The sequence below is a fragment of the Manduca sexta genome, chromosome 11 (assembly GCF_014839805.1).
Source record: "Manduca sexta isolate Smith_Timp_Sample1 chromosome 11, JHU_Msex_v1.0, whole genome shotgun sequence".
NCBI lineage: Eukaryota > Metazoa > Arthropoda > Insecta > Lepidoptera > Sphingidae > Manduca > Manduca sexta.
In genome coordinates, this window is record NC_051125.1 from 11212884 (window position 1) to 11230961 (window position 18078).

Genomic DNA, 18078 nt, shown 5'->3' on the forward strand with positions numbered 1-18078 from the left:
AACAGGCCATAGTTGATCAAAGAGAACGGAAGTTATTTATTTAGTAGGTATACTATAACACTGGTTTCCAAAGTTAAGTAGACCACTACCCACCAAATAAAAACTGGAGATTCGTGGACTCAACTTTTGGCTGTCTTGTAGAAAATGGGGCATTACTTCACGAATGACAGACTTTTTAAAAAAGAAAATAAGTGTTGTACTCGTACAATGACATGCGTATATTAATTGTTTCCTGTTTTTATCATTACAGCTTCAGCAGCTTGGCCTTCATGACGCTCATTATCATAATAGCTTCAGCATTAACGTCAACTTCATTTACTTTAATGTCAGTCATTAGTCATCCAGCTAGCCAGGTTGTCCTTGTATCGTCCTATTTATCGGGTCCCAAGTAACATTCGCACGCGACCCATACTTTGGGAAGTGCTGCCCTATGCAATTTAAAGAAAAAGGTTTAAAGAAATTGAAACAGAATGTAGTGTGTAATTTGTCACGTAATAAATAAAAATTGTGTTCGATAAAAGGGCGTTGTGTTGTTTACTATTCTCTTTTATACGCAACAATATAAAACATGAGGTGCCATTTGCAATGAGACGGTGTTTTGCATCACCTTTACCACTACTAACGTTCTGGGCTGAGGATGTCCTAAACTATACTATCTAATCTAAACTTGGTGGACGAAATTGATGACTTATAAAAATAGGTAAAAGAAGAATTTTTATCATAATTTAATTATTAAATTAGCTTCTTCAGTTATGTGTTCGCTACTATAATTAATATCCTCTTGAAATACTTGTACGTTTGGTAGATCATATTAATTTTTATGTATGTCTTAGCAGACAGCCGTGTTTTTACTAACTACATTCACAATTACGTGTACTCATTTTACTAACGCTTACAGACAACATCAAGAGTTAGAAATGGAACTATCACACCTTCCAGGGGATTATTTGAAACCTCTCATAGCTTGTTTTGATCTGCTAGCACGGTGTAACATCGGCTTCTTTCATGGTAATTCATCGTACTTTAAGAAATATTGGCGGTACTCTTATATCATATCGTGCGTGGTCGCTTACTACTCCTCCCTGACGGTGTATGCCTTGAAGATATTTCTGGGGCAAATGGAGTTGTTTGAACTGGCGTACGTTGTGCCGGTGTTTGTCGTTTGCACTCAAGGTAAGTTAAAAAGATGCATATATTTTATTGTTATTGCTGTCTTAATATTGTTAAATTTAAAGTTAGATTATATTGTTAGATGTAAGTGATTAGGCTGAGTGCTGTAAACTTTCACTCAATTCGATAAATATTTTTTTTTATAGAGTATTAAATAAAGAAGCCAAGCAGATAAGGGGTAATATTCTTTGGTCAGTCGACATTATCTGGTCCCTGCTTCAGTTACCATTAGGTGTGATGGGCTTACATGATACATTGTCATGGCCATACAAAACGCTGTAGTTAATTTTGTCTGCAGCATTAACGGGCAAGCTCAGATACAACTATGTTGAGAGGCACCTTTTTGCGTACTTAGCTCGTAATAGATCGGGCCGCTGTGCGTCAGATACAACTATATGGCTTATTGTATATTTAGGCATAATGTGTTGTTTTTATCGCGTTTCAATAGTCCAGATTGATTGATTCGTTGATAGCTAAAGGCCCTATAAGTTTCTTCTTAATTTTTTTTTTTAATATTTAGCGTATCCATTCCCTGAGTAATATATCGGCAGCATTGGCTAAACTTCAACAAATATAGTTGCAAAGTATGTTTTAGTACTTCAATATAATCGGGTAAATGCTAAAAACTGACTACAATAATTTACAAGGAAAATAAACATCTATAACCGTAAAAAACAGCTCAGAATATCAAAAAGATGTAAACCGACATCGTTACCGTATCATTCCGCGTATTTAACAAAAATACCGGAAAATAATTGCTTCAGATCCTCGTGAAGCATTAAGGCTTTTTCATACGGCAAAATATTTACTCGAAAATTCCAAGGAGAGGTATTTGCATCCGTACGCACAAACGGTCTCGTACCGGCGTTCCGGAATATGGAACAAATCCCGGGAAAATGCTTCGTCGAATGAAAAACTGCTGAAAGTGAAACGGGCTATGGAAAACATATTCATTTATTTCAAGTAGTGTCAGGAATTTTGGTTGTGAATTTGTTTAATTGCGCAGCTGACAAAAGAGCAATCCAACAGGGGACCGGACTCATTTTTGTTCTTTATTATTATCAAATATTTACGTTATATAAATTATAACACAGAAAGAATTATTTAAATCCGGTAAAAAATCAATAAGTTATAAGTCTTTCAATTTCAGTAGAAGGGGTAAGTAACAAAAAAACAGAAAAGAAGCACAATACCCATGTGTGACGTCGTCGGGCATTACGACGCGTGCGAAAGAAAGAGATGAAGCGATATTCCCACTTCGGCACATAGTAATATTTGAAATAATATGAATTACTGGCTCATTGTTTAACCAATTTTAATGCAGTTTTCGCAGGAGGGTTTCTTTTTCGTATTATTAACCATTACATATAGAATAATGAACAAAATCAAAAACAGGACGGTCCCCTATTAGACGTTCCCATGTTTTTTGACTACCAGCAATCAGAACAAGATTCATAATATCTTAGGTATTGATGGTAAATTTTGTTTTTGTAGAAATAGAAATAAAACTATCAACTTTATGCATCGTATTGCGTCCGGTAACTTCACTACACAAAATGGATTAAAACCGTCACATCCGTCCCATGTGGCGGTAGTCAAGCCGGCCCATTCATACTGTAGATAAACCAGATTAAACCAAACAAGGCTTTACCTTAGAAAATATGGTGAAAACAAAGCCGTAACAATTAGAATCCGAAGCTCCAGAATTAATAGCACACAGAAAGTACATTTGGTTACACGCGTAGTTACTATTGAAACTTGCCAATTAATTAAATTAGTCTGATATGGTACGTCAATCAGTCTTTGATGTAAATTTAATTACTTCCTTGATTTTAGGAAGATCAAATATGTTTTGAAATTGTTAATGTTTAGAAAATGTGACCTTTTGATGTAAGGTTTCTATTCACACTTTAACGCGTTGTACTGCAAGTCTATTCAAGGGAAATTCGTGCGCTTAGCATCATTAGATAAGTCCTTCTTCGCAAGTTTAGGTACCTAATTGGTAAGAAATAAATATGATGGTAAAGATGTTTTCCAATTTAATTAAATAATTATTTATTTTTTATTATAAAAATAGCCCAAATACAAGACACGCTGTTAACTTCCAAATATATAGCATACAGATACTACTGTTTATTTTGGGAACGATATTTAAATTTTCATAAAAGGGGCCCATCACGTAAATTTGATACAAAAATTAACATTTAGTCTATTTTATTCATGTAATATTTTTAACTTGATTACGACGTTATAAATTCTATTAATATTTTTTAATGATGACTGGAAAATAGCTGTACAATATTAATTGATGGAAAAATTATAACATTGTGAAAGAGACTGTAAGTATAAGAAAATACAGTTAATAATTATTTAATTTTTAGCAATACTAAAAGCAATAATAGTGATCATCCACAAGGGAGAGATAAGGGCTCTGGTACTACAACTTGGAGAAACGTGGAGGACGGACAATCTAACTACGAGGCAGTTGAACAAAAAGAATTTACTGTTGAAGAAGTTAAACTTTTGCTACGGCGGTAAATAGAAATGTTTGTGGCGTGAATCGAACACTAACACTGTTGTGATAATAGTTTGTAAAACATTGTTTTGTTGGTTTTTTAATGTAGATATGTGTATGTACCATAGTCTACTTTCACTCTTTGTAGGGATCTTAGACATATTTCCTCATATATCAAAGGGACGATGTTTAAATATAGGTTGTAATTAGCAACTGTTTACCAATTAAGTGGCATCCAAAATGGCTAGGGCAACTGTTTGTTGCGTGAGGGCAACTAATAAACATAATATGATCACAAGTAACTTTTATGTATCAGGATATTTTCGTAATATTTATCATCCATAATTATTTTCAAATTGGAGACATTTTTTTTTTTGGATTTTAGGTGACATGAAATTTTATAAATGAGGTAATCTTTTGCGTATTGCAGATAATATACACCTTCTACTTAATCTATTATTTTAGCTTTCTACTGGATGAACATAATAGGCTCATGGCAATACATCCTCGCTCCATTGTTTGAGACGATATTTCGCAAGTATATCCTAGACCAAGAATTTGGATTGGCCCTTCCTTTTGCATGCTCGTTTCCATTTGATCCTTCTGCGGACTGGCCAACTTACATCGCTGTCTACTTGTTTGAGACTTACAGCAGTAGGTTTTACTTTTTTTATCTATGCTAGCCACAATGGCCTCTGTAACTGCTAAGCTAAGATCGATAGTTGCACGTATCTTAAGCCACTGAATAATGCAGGACTCTTTTAGAATACTTTACTATCTTACATCGAGCAAAGAAGTTAAGTCTTTTTATTCGGGTACGACAAAGTGAACCCACTGCACCTGATGGTAAGTGGAGTGGGGTCCAATAGAATGTCCACTGACGAGAGATGATCTCCCCTCGACAGTCGACATAATTATGCCGGCCTGTTGGAACCGGCTATACTTAGGCTGATCCGAGAACGCGACACACGTGGGCCACTATGGCGGGTTTTAACAACTCATAGACGGTGGTCGCTATCCGGGCTGATATAAAATAATCTATACTATTATATAAAGCTGAAGAGTTTGTTTGTTTGTTTGAACGCGCTAATCTCAGAAACTACCGGTCCAATCCGAAAAATTCTTTTTGTATTGGATAGCCCTTTGTTTGTGGAGTGCTATAGGCTATATATCATCACGCTATACCCAATAGGAGCGGAGCAGTAATGAAACATGTTGCAAAAACGGGGAAAATTATTAGTTTTGAGAGCTTCCGTTGCCTGTGCTACGTAAACGGTTAAAGTTATGCAACAATGATGTATGACGGGATTGTTCCGCTTAAAAAGTTCTAAAAATTATATTATAAAACAAAGTCCCCCGCTGCATCTGTCTGTCTGAACGTGTTAAACTTAAAAACTACCCAACGTATTAAGATGAAATTTGGTATGGAGACAGTTTGAGACCCTGGGAAGAACATAGGCTCCCGGGAAACTACTACTTTTATAACGGAAAACTTTAGCCTGAAAAACTTTATAACGCGGGCGGAGCCGCGGGCAAAAGCTAGTTTATTCTATAACCAGCAAAAGTCTCGTAAGGATGAGTGATTATGCTTTATGCCGGTACATGACATCACTGTCATATTGCTGTCTGGCGACATAAATATATAATCCGGTGATACCTACTGAGATTGTTGAATACAGGGCCCTGTGTAATGTACTTGGTAGGCCCATTATACTACCTACACTTTTAAGGGACCTACCACGTAACAGTGGTATAAACATTTTTAATTTTCGTTTCAGTGTTTCGCATCGTCTACTCGTATTTAGGCACAGAGTTTCTCTTGATATCATTGTGTTCGCATCTGAGCACCGAGTTTTGTTTATTGAGGGAGGATTTGCTCAACGTGAAACCAGTTGGAAATGGAAGGTTCGGTATATTACCAGACAGTAGTAATATCGAACTCCATGACATTGTGGTGAAACATCAAAAATTGATCAAGTAAGTTCATACTTAAGTAAAACTCCGATAAAGATCAAAACAATAGTATTTTATGTTATGCCGCTAGATGTCACTTTTTTAAAGTAGAGCATCATACATGTTATATTATCTATACATATAAGAAAACAGCAAAACCCGGTGTGTCTGTGTATTGAAAGAAAAGTAATGCAAAAAGTGGGCGACTAAAAAAGAGCAACAAAACACAAATTAGCTATTTTTAGAATTCTATTCTATTTGTTTTTTAAATCACATGTCCAAAATTACTGAATAGATTTTCACGTAGTTTTCATTAGTGGACAAAATATAATTCAGAGCAAAATATTATATTAAGTATATTAAAATATGATAACGAAAAAAATTACGAAATCGAAATCTAGATAGTCGAAGAAGTTAATTAATAATATAAATATGACATAGCCAATATAATATATATTATAAGTAAATGCAAAATAACATGTATCATTTACATTTATGGAAAATGCATATTATAAAACACGCTTTTCTTATGTTTCTTTTATCTAGGTACATACTGCTTCATATTAAAACTAGCTTATTCCTTTGGAAGTCATAGCAATAATATCTTTGTCCAAATTCCTTTACATATTTATAGTTATATTTTATCCGGACGGTTTAAATTAAACGCGTTGCCACAGAATACATAAAAAGCGATATACGCGCCAAGGAACCCGTCGAACTCTACTATATTTACATACGATTGTAGAAACGGAAGGAAATGGCACGCAAGGCGCCTTTGATCTCGCCAATGCAATATAGAGCTGGCAAATTGAATTATTGTTATATGATCTGTTTACTTCGCGAACGTTTCGTATATCTATTCTATTAGTATGGCAATTCGTTTATGTCGATTGTAAATGTATTGTGGTTATGTTATGCTGATATTTAGTTGTGTTGGTGAAGAAATAGCCAGGTTGTATAGAAGCTATCTTCTGCTATAGCAGTTGTTAGAATCTTTTCTAATAGATGGTATGGCCAAAAATATAGACGTAGCTTCGAAGTCAGAGGTATCTTGGGTTATGAATCTGACTACCTACGTCTCAGTATTCCGTTCTAACTATCGTGAATTTCATATTTGTAATATAAAAATAAATATAGTATCTTATTAATATAAATGTTTCAATTTAATAATGATGTTAAAAGTGAACACAGAAATCTCTTAACATACTGATTCTTTATCCCAGAAAATTATATAGTTGTACTTTCATTCTGGTACAGCAGTAGGTAGAGCAAAGCTCGTAAAAGTGTTAACAGATGAAGCAAAATAGTTCACAAATGGAGATCACGTATCAGCGAGCGCTGGATGCCCACCTTCTAGGTGGACAGACAACAACATAAAGGTTACAGGGGGGTCGAAGGAAGGTCGTAAGGTTATTTTGGAAATCTATTTCGGCAGTAGACTACCAAAGGCAGAAGATGATGGGATTTCATGCGGGCGAAGTCGCAAGCAAAACCTAGTTTATAATAAAAATAGTTTTCTTCGAAACACATTTTCGTGATATTCACAATAGAAATATACAATATCGTAACTTAATTCGTCAATGATTTCTTGTCTTTACGCGAATGTTAGACATTGAGATAAACTATTTTTTTTGGATTTTATTGCGTTTTTTTTATATTATAATTTTCTTTCAACGTTTCGAAGATTTTGCAGCCTTCATGGTTATTGGGTACTGACCCCCGAAATAATAAAACCGCTATAAAATCCAAAAAAATAGTTTTAACTTATTCGTTAATCTAATTCACGTACAGGTTCTCGGAACAACTAAATGAAATATTCAACAAAATGATATTTGTCAACCTATCTTCTGTCACTATTACGGTTTGCTTCTTCGCATTTGCTACTAAGGTAAGTACTCTTCTTTTTAGTTTGCGTGTGTAATGTACAACTACAATTGTGGAGATATATTGACTACCGCTCTGAAATCTGGGGTTCGAATCCCGGGTCGGGACAGTGAATTTGAGTTTTTTTTGCTCAGAATGTCTGGAGCCTGGAATTTGTATTCGATATGGCAATAGGCGCGTTCCTATCGTCAGACAAAAAGTGAATGCCTTTGCAACTCTGCCTACCCCTTCGGGGATAAACGCGTTATGGATTTTTTTTTATTTTATAATCGAGACAGGAGTCATTTTTAACTAACTAGGGCGATGCATTTCATACTATTCTTTCGTAAAGTTTAGCTTGACGTAGCTTCTGTTTGAGGGCAAGCTATTTTCCATTAAGGGGGTAACCTGCTCGTTTGGGATCCTACCCTCCTCAATCTTATGCTTGTGTCCGCAGCATATCATTTATGGACCGTAAAACCACTACCAATAAGGTTCAGTCTCGATATCGCTGGTGGCCCTTTAATAATTCTAAAAGTTGACTATAATATCTCACTCATACGTAGTCAGTCTTTGCAAGGATTTTACCGAACATTCATTTTTGCAAGATGAAAAGTTTATTAAAATATAGCGATGTATGTGAAAATCCAAAAGAAAAGACACACTGCTCTAGCCATTACATAAGCTTGGTGAGCAATTTACAATGAAAACTACTGACACGCTCGTGGTGTAAGAATTCTCTCAACCGAGCATTTGTTAGCTTTTCAAATATACAAGGAAAATAATATTGTTTACTATTCAAAACGACATGTAAAAAGGGTTATATAAGATATTGTAGATATAAGATTGTCGACTTTATGTCCATCCATGATCCGAATTGTGTCCTTAATTTGAGGGATAAGCAGAGGTATAACAATTTGCTATGTTAGATATTTCCCATATAATAAGGTATTTCTACTATTCTTAGCCAAAAATATATACTGAGCTAATAGTGAACAGAAATTTGTTCGTGTCATAACATACTTATTACAACATAAATGAAACTATAGAGCTAAATACAGGGTAATTTTGACATTGCGTTAATAAATAAAACCATAATATAACCATAGATGTTTCGTAAAAAATAAATATGAATAGAAAGTAATTTTAATTTTACATGCTCTAAGGAAATTCTTAGAAACAGCAACGTCATACTTTCAGTCAGAAATACACTTACACACAACATATATGCACTAAAGTACATTTTTTTTTTAAATTTATGATAGTTTTTTTTGGTAAAATGTTAGAAGAGGTAGAGACGAATACGTGGTTTCATTTAGTAATACAATGTAAGAGTGACTCTGTTTATATAAACATAAGTATTCATTTACCTTGGCCTATTAACCCGGTTTCATTTCAGGTTGCCCGAGGACCCGTGGACATGGCCAATAATTTTATGGCTGTAATGGCACTAATATTACCAATTTTCAATTTGTGTTATTACGCGGAAATGCTGATAAATGCGGTAATTTATTTCATATTTGACTGCCTCGGTGGCGTAGTTGTACTGCATGCGCGGTACGGCAGCGCTCTGAGATCCTGGGTTTGAATCCCGGGTCGGGCAAAGTGATATTTGGGTTTTTCTGCTCAGTATCAGCCCGGAGTCTGGAATTTGTGCCCGATATGGCGATAGGCTCGCCCCCTATCACATCGTGGGACGGAACACACTTGGTGAAAAGTGGGTGCCATGGTTGCGGCTCTGCATACCCCTTCGGGGATAAAATGCGTGATGTTGTGTGTTTATTTCATATTTATAAAGCTAGGGCCCCAACGTCAATGTAACAAATAAGGAGTAAAAACGTTATGTTTAAGTCCAATATATATGCTTGCTATGCCACTTGCTGATGGTAGGATATATTTGATATCCGCCCGGATAGCGACCACCGTACATAAGGCGTTAAAACCCGTCATAGTGGTCCATGTAAGTGTGTCTCGTTCCGGGAGCAGCCTGTGTATATCCGGTTCCAACAGGCCGGCATAATTGTGTTTACTGCCGAGGGGTAATCATCGCTCGTCACTCAACATTCTATTGAAGCTCACTCCAGTTACCATTAGGTGCACTTTGCCATACACGAATAAAAAAAAAGAATTATCCAATGTCCATTGATACCATTGTCAAAATATCGCTATAAGTTAAAACGTCTAATCTTTGCCTAGATTAGTGTTCAAAATTAGGATATAATTCATCTAAAAACATTATTTTGCCTTTTTCATTCCGGAGTGCTGGAATGGCAGAGTCAGCGTATCACAGCCTCTGGTACGTGGCCAACAAACAGTACCAGATGTCAATATGGTTCATTATACGGCGGTAAGAATATTGCTTAATATTACCATGCATTATTGTTAGAAGCGGCCTGCATCCTGGAAGTTCCTACGACCTTTATCAAATCTGCTAGCAGGCGGTCAGGATCGTTTCAACGCCTGAACATGGTGAATATTGGTCTGCATGACAAACCATTCTAAGTGATCCAAAACAAACAAATAGTGTTATTAACCCATGTAAACTGTTGGATCTAGGATTTGAACCTATGACTCCCAGGCCATAGCCTATATGGACTGCAAGTTGCTACAGCCAATGGGAGAATAATGAAAAGGCAATCACTGACGACAGCGATAGCCTAGTTGGGTGTGGAACGGACTGCCGAGACGGATGTCCGCAGGTTCAAATCCCAAGGGCACACACCTCTGACTTTTCTAAAAATCATGTGTGTATTCTTTGTGAATTTATCGTTCGCTTTAACGGTGAAGGAAAACATCGTGAGGAAACCTGCACATGTGAGAAGTTCTCTATAGGAATTTCGAAGGTGTGTGAAGTCTACCAACCCGCACTAGGCCAGCGTGGTGGACTAAGGCCTAATCCCTCTCAGTAGTAGAGGAGGCCCGTGCTCAGCAGTGGGCAAGTATATAATACAGGGCTGATATTATTATTATTATTATTAATCACTTACGCCCATACAAATGGTTTGTGGGCGCGTTGCTGGTTTACAAAATGGACATGACTTTAGTTTGTTGAGTCCGGTAATGTCAAACGAAAGATTTCCGCAAGATTATGAAAACATGTAATTACGCATTATATGTATGTGGTATACGCATAAAGATGTCTAAAGACAGTTTTTAATCGACAACAAATTTAACTAATATATTTTATATATACTTGGAGAGAACTCTTAAAAACGAACGCCAAATTAATCATTTTCTTTTAAAGACCTACGTTTTTTGGATTCTCATAATTTTATTTCCTTTTAAGATGACACTAAAAATGTACGCTTTCCTGTCCTTTATTTTGATCACTGTGCTATCTTTTTCAATTCCTAAACAATGATAGTGATAGCACGACGTTTATATGTTATATATGGCAGAAACATAGATTAGCGAGGGCGTCATAAAAAAAATATATTTAGTATGTTCGTAAATCTATACCTTATTTATTTTATATGTCGCATTCCGGGGAAAAAGTATTTCCTGATCTATATTAGAATCTATTTGGATTTTATACTTCATTGCTATCATGAAGGTTGAAAGGACAACAGTTTCATATATTTTTTAATATACCGTACATTGCTACCAATTCAATGAGTCTCGTGGATTAACATTCATTTTGGAAAGATATTGAGCTAAAGGATGAAATTATTGATATATCTCGCATTGAGTATTTTATTAGAACCAAGATTAGAGTTATCTGCAAATATTTGTTCCAAGTTAGGATAATCTTTCTTAAGTTCTAAGACATAAGGAATAAAACATAAAAAATGTGTTAGGAGTTTAAAAAAAAAAATAAAAATCTTGAAACCTACCTACTTATCCGATTCGTTAATGGCCTTTGAAATGAGCATAATTGATCAGCCTGATTATAATCTACAAGGCATGTCTTAAACGAGCTGACAATATGCTTGGAACGTAAGTAACGTATTAACAACGTTACTTACTATAGACTACATAACAATCTATAATATACTAATATATAAAACTAAGCTAGTTAATATTGACGCAATCTAACGTATAACATTTTACAGATTCAAATAAATCATTTCATTTCATTTCATTAAGAGTTTGTTTAATTGTTTGAAATCAAATCAGGAACTACTAAACTGATCTTGAAATTTTTTCAGTAATAGGAAACTACATAAGTCTTGAGTGCTACTTTTACAGGAAACTACAATAGTCCTAAATGCTACATTTTCCCGGAAAACTAAAATTCGTTAATGTATCCCGGAAAATATTGATCACGCGGGCGAAGTTACGAGCAAAATGCTGCTGCTATGATAAAATGTCAGTTTCTCAGTGCTTTCCATTCTAAAGCCTTCTCAGTGCGATGACATAAGATAGCATGAGGCACTGTGATTGGTATCCGAATTGATACGAGATGGCTGTCTGATGAGCAAAATTAAACTAAAGAAAACTATGAAATTCCTAACCTCATTATGTCCCGGCCCCGTTATCCTCGTAAATTTTTTTGTGTTTGTAGGTGTAAAACTGAATACGTATGTAAAAGGCACGGAATATGCAATGCAATTGAAACTATATCTATTTATATATAAACTTGTACAATTAAAAATCACATTCGTATTTAAAATAAAGAGCAGAGATCAATAATCGTCAATATGTGTAAAATACAACAACCTTTTATTAAAAATATGTGTTTTCAGATCTCAAAAGCCTTGTTGCCTCACGTCATTGAAATTCAGTCCAGTTGCCTTACACACGTTTACAGCGGTGAGTATTTTGTTTTTCCTTTGAATGATGCGACGGGCTTGCCGTTCGCCTGATGATAAGCGATACGACCACCCACAAACAGTAGTAACACCATTCAACACCTTGAATTACAAAGTATTGTTTGACATTCCGTTGCGCTCGTCATCCTGATATGTGAAAATTAATAAAATATACATAGTATAAGAAAATTCATTGTAGTAGTTCTGTGGTTATAGTGGTAAACCTATGGTGTAACTATTGAATAATTAACTATTGCTAAACATTCTGCTTGGCGATAGAAATAGACTTTGCGGTGGTACCTACCCAGGCAGAGTGTCACATATGAGAGACCTACCACCAGTAGATTGTGGAAAGGCAGAGGGTGAGTGGTCATCATCACCTATAAACATATAATACTCCCCCCCCCCCTGAGGCAATTCTTGTGCGCTTGGTCTCCATACAGCATGCACGGCAATACATGGGGGGACATTTGTCAGCCCTAGGCACACAAAAAGTGATGCCTACACCCCCATGGTTGCAAGTTCGCATGGGGGACAGGGACTCGTTGAACATTTCACCTTTTCCTCTCCGCCATCCTAGTGCTTCCTCTTCCTTCCCCCACACTCCTCTCCCAATTCATCCCTCCCACTTTCCTCCTGGCCCCTGCAGTCGTTAAGCCGGGAGGAATATACCGTTCGCAGGTTCCTCCCGGTGTTGACTGCAGGATCAGCCGTTAAAAACAAAACATATAATACTAGGCGCCAACCAAGACATATTTCTACAATAGTTTTTTTATAGAGGCACAGCAAGGTAATCCCACTGCACCTGATGGTAAGTGGAGTGGGGTCAAATAAAATATCGACTGACGAGAGACGATTACCTCTCGAAATTCCACATAATTATGCCGGCTTGTTGGAGCCGGATATACACAGGCTGATCCCGGAACGCGACACACTTACGTAGGCCATTATGGCGGGTTTTAATACCTTATGTACGGTGGTCGTTATCCGGGCGGATATAAAATATACCATTACACGGATAGTTTCGATATTAAAAAACATATGTGTGGACATATCCGGACATATTCTTCAAGTCATTAACATATCTTATGTAATTTTATTTAGGTCAAAGGTTGTAACGTTGCACTCGATGATTTAATTTTATTATTTATATTGTTCAGCTGTATTAACAGTTTAACTAGATGTGTGTTGTGTTTTGAACCTACAGCCTTTCGTCTCAGCTGTCTGTTTCACTTCCAACTAGGCTTTCGCTATAACATAATCACTACAGATTTCAAATGTACCCTTAGTATGTGTATTGCTACATAATTGATAGAGTATTGACAAATAGTCATGAGGTGATTATTGTTCCAAGCTTCCCAGAAAACATGAAAAACTTAATCGGTATTGTATAAATATCATTCATATTCATTTAACAATCAAAATAATTGTCGAAATAAACAAAGTCCATTTCCAAGAACTGTTACTAAACAAAACCGTGACGACGAAGTTGTCAAAACAATATCAAATTCACAATGTTATTTTCAAATAAATTCAATTAAAATTTGTTTATTAATCTAAATGAAAAGTTGTCGGAGTGTTTAAGATACTCGGACCAAAATATTCTATTGATTGAGTTTGGAAGAACAAATATTGACACTAAATGAGATATCGAAGTTCATAAAACGTAAAATTTTGTTGACTCAGCTCATTGGGAGCTAGAGATCTTGAAGCAATAATTAAAACTTAAACGGTTTAAGAATCTTCGACGCAGAAAACTCGGTTAAGGTTAATTTCGTCGTATTAAATTTTAAAGGCCGAAATATCCATGCATATTAATTATTTTTACGTTTTTCTTTCAACTGCGAGAACTAATCACTAACTAGACGTGAATTTAAATTCTTTACTTGTGAATTAAGCTTAAGCTATAACCTTAAGGCACCGGTAAAAACATTGTAAAATTGAATTAAAGTTGTCCCTTATTATATTTAGACTATTTACAGTGCACAGAAACTAAAAAGAAAAGATGATAAATTCCATTCATAGGCAATTGTGTAGCTTAAACTTATTTTATGGGGCCTTGTAGAAATAATTTTCAAAATGCCTTCAAGGCAGCATTGCACTTTTTGGTGCTTCCTTAATGACGCGCGGCCCCCTAAGTTCAGAGGCATCATATAATAATGCTAATATGGTGGTAGCTATGCCCGTGGTCATAAGGTAGTTATATTTTCAATGACTTTTATATAAAAAGTATTTAGTAACTGCCTAATGTTGAAACTTGTTAGATTTAGTGATATTAAATTTACTACGATCATTTTGCAGAAATACTTACATTTAATATTAACCCTTGTTTAATAGGTGTTATGATATATTATGGTTTAGTACGTAAAGAGCTAAAATTGAATTCCCTTACAAAAATCTCACCTTTCACCAGTGCTATACAGGGTAAATATTTTTCATAGGATTTTTATCATTATCTATATATACTTAAGTCTCAAAATCCAAGGAAATGTAAGTTGATCGTCAATTTTCTAATCCTTGATTAATTTCCATTTTAACTAAAACTAAATCCTTGCTTGGATTTTGTTACGTCACTCAAGGATTTAGTGCGGCTTTGAAGATTAGTAAGCAGTGTTATAAAGATAAACAGACTGCAATGCTAATAATTGTGACGATACTTGACAAGATTGGGGGAGAAATACTAATATTATAAGATAAAATAAAACGGCGATAGCCTACGGTCCCGCTCTTGACCATGAAGGCTGCAAAATCTTCGAAACGTCGGGAGACAATAATAATGTAAAAACCGCGAATAAATCCGTTTAATACTTTTATTTTCAATGGCGATAGCCTAGTTGGTTGTGGAACGGACTGCCGAGACGAATGTCCGCAGGTTCAAAGCCCAAGGGCACACACCTCTGACTTTTCTAAAGTTATGTAAGTACTCTTTGTGAATTATGGCTTGCTTTAACGGTGAAGGAAAACATCGTGAGGAAACCTGCAAACCTGAGAAGTTCTCTATAGGAATTTTAAGGGTGCGTGAAGTCTACCAGTCTGCACAAGGCCAGTGTGGTGGACTATAAGGCCTAACCCGTCTCAGTAGTAGAGGAGGCCCGAGCCCAGCAGTGAGACAGTATATGGGCTCATATGATTATTATTATAATATATAAAATAAATAATAATATATAAAAATAAAAATGAATTACCGAAATGTTTGTACTCGCATATCTTTCAAACGATTGCACCAAATTGGATAAATATTCCTTTCTTGTGTTCATTATTGCAAGAAGGTTTCTATAGAAAATAGCAAATGTTTTAAAAATCTCAGAAAAGTGAGTGTGGCACTGAGACAAAAGAAAAAATATGGCAATAAGAAGTTTCCTAGGTCAGCTAGTTATATTAAAATGAATGTCTATTCCCTTGGTCATCGCAGCACGTGTGAATGGGTGGAACAGTTTCGCAAATCCCTTTTTGTTGTGTTAATTGACAATAATTAGAAGATTCTTATGAAAGAAAAAAATAATGAAGTTGAGCGGAACATTAGACAATTAAGAAAACTTAACGACAATAATAATTTTACATAACACGTTTGAAATAACTGTCAGCGATACAGAATGCGCGCTGCAATATCGTTTAATACATCGGTTGATGATTCAATATTCATAGCAAGTCAGGTAGTTATTAATAAAAACATTTATCATGTATTTATCCTCGATGGGGTAGGCAGAGAGGCAACCAGGGCATTCATATTTCACCTTTATTATAAGGGCCAGGATTTGTGCCCTTTAATAGCACGTTTTCAAACTAGATTGATACTGAGTACAAAAATCCAATATCACTTCGCCCGACCCGGGATTCGAGCCCGGGACCCCAGAGAAGTGTCGTACCGCATATGCAATACACCTTCGCCAACGTGGTAGTCATAACATAACGTATATAATAAATTAATTTATTTGTGTGCGTTATTTATTTGGGTATTAAGAATTATTTTATTTTTCAGGTGTTAAGCACCACGTGGTCGTATTTCTCTCTGGCTTCGAGTTTGTTCGAGAATGAAAACTAATAACACGTAAAATGTATTGAGTTAGACAATTTAATATATTTATGATACTATACATTTTGAATATTTGAGAGTTTACTCTTTCAAGAGTTAAAAAAAACACCAGATCTTTTAACCGGATTCCAGCCTTTGCCAGGTATTTACAAAGATATATAAAACAATCGAAGGAAATGAGTCATCTCCTTTAGTTTAGCGCATGTCATTGCTTCTCAGAATTTGAGCCTCATTAACTATTGAATGGATGAATGATAGTTTTTAGTCCAATATAAAATATCTTTGGTTATATAAGCGACTTTATTTAAATAATAATTAAATATTCTCATGTACATTGACTTTCATAACTATGTTCGCCTACGTGAAAAATAAAGCATTTTTTTTTGTCAAAATCAACAGGTTTCGGTTCTTGGCCAGAAATATTGTTTTTTTTTTATTTATAAACTCCATGATTTAATTTTTCAATAACCAATATTCCTCACAGGTCTGAATCATCATATTCAGGTATAAATAAAAACATTTTTAACAATGTTTTACATTGCCTCAACCACCGGCCCTAAAAATCAACTCCCTAACTATATAGTAAGAATTTCATTGTAATTACTTAACATTATCTGTATAAAACTTCAATGTATATTATATCTAAGGAAATCTATTCCCTGGATGTTTATAGGTGAGAAAATGTGTATATTTTCTCCCTGTAGCCTAATTTAAATTAACATAGCAAAGTAATTAACCCTAGTTTTTCCTCTAAACAAACTCTTGTGGACGTGGCGGAAACTTTGAATCAAACTAAAAGCTTTCCGGATATGAAACTTAATTTCATTTCGTTTTGAACTCAAGTGAAAATGTCACGTAATTACTTTAAACAATTTTCTATTTTGCCGGCCGGTTGTTAAGTGGTTGTTGGAGTTCCGTATCCGGTTCGAATACTTCATTAAACTGATTTAGAATATTGTTTTAGTATCGTGTATATATAAACATGCCATTTTTAATATATTATAAACAAGGATAAGATGTGGTAAGTGTGCCCAATTTTTTTTATAGCGTGAAATTAAATGAAATAAAATAATTTATTGGTACCTATAAATTTTGATTCCGTAAATATGAACTCTACCATCAGTTCGGAAAGCAGTTCACAACCAGAGAAGAATGGGCAAGCAACTCTGATGCACTAGAAACCTTTCCAACATGAAAATTACACTGATATAAAAATCTAAATAATAGATGGTGATAAGTGTTTGAATTCTAAATACTATACTCTAGATTTTGGCGACGTATCTACGATTTTAGTATGCTTATATACCACACTAATTAGTGTCTTTTCATTTTTCTTTTTCTTGTATACTTAAATAATTTTCTGCATATTTGGGTCTTCTTAAGTTCGTACAATCCGATCTCTCATAAACAAAACCTACTGTATCTCACCAATACGGCGTACAAAACATTAGTGATATACTAAAGCTATGTATGATTGTGTGACGGCAGAAATCGATACCGTACGTGACTAGATAGCAAAAAATATCGTTGAGTAATCAATCTGGGACAGGGCTTTATATTGAGATGTGACAATCATTTTATTTTTGTATCGGGTTTAGTTCGCGGCTCAGCTTTGGAATGGAAGTCAATTGGTAAAGGATTTTTTAGAATTTGGTAGTTCTTGAGATTTCCTTTCGAACAAATGTAAAGAATTATATTTTAATTCTGTACGTGGTGTTAGGTAAAGTGAATTACGTTAAATATTTTACAATAAAATTTTGTAGTTATAAAAGACGTGCTGGATTCTACATTTG

General features: G+C 35.1%; 1 protein-coding gene across 1 annotated transcript; it reads left to right on the plus strand.

Annotated features, from left to right (window-relative positions):
• Positions 1-683: 683 nt before the first annotated feature.
• Positions 684-16422, plus strand: LOC115444305 (putative odorant receptor 92a). The gene is made up of 9 exons (XM_030170034.2): positions 684-700; positions 899-1173; positions 3552-3704; positions 5464-5662; positions 7430-7526; positions 8901-9005; positions 9760-9848; positions 12187-12253; positions 16232-16422. The coding sequence occupies exons 1-9, from the start codon at positions 684-686 to the stop codon at positions 16292-16294; spliced, it is 1065 nt and encodes a 354-aa protein (XP_030025894.1). The 3' UTR covers positions 16295-16422.
• The last annotated feature ends 1656 nt before the right edge of the window (positions 16423-18078 follow it).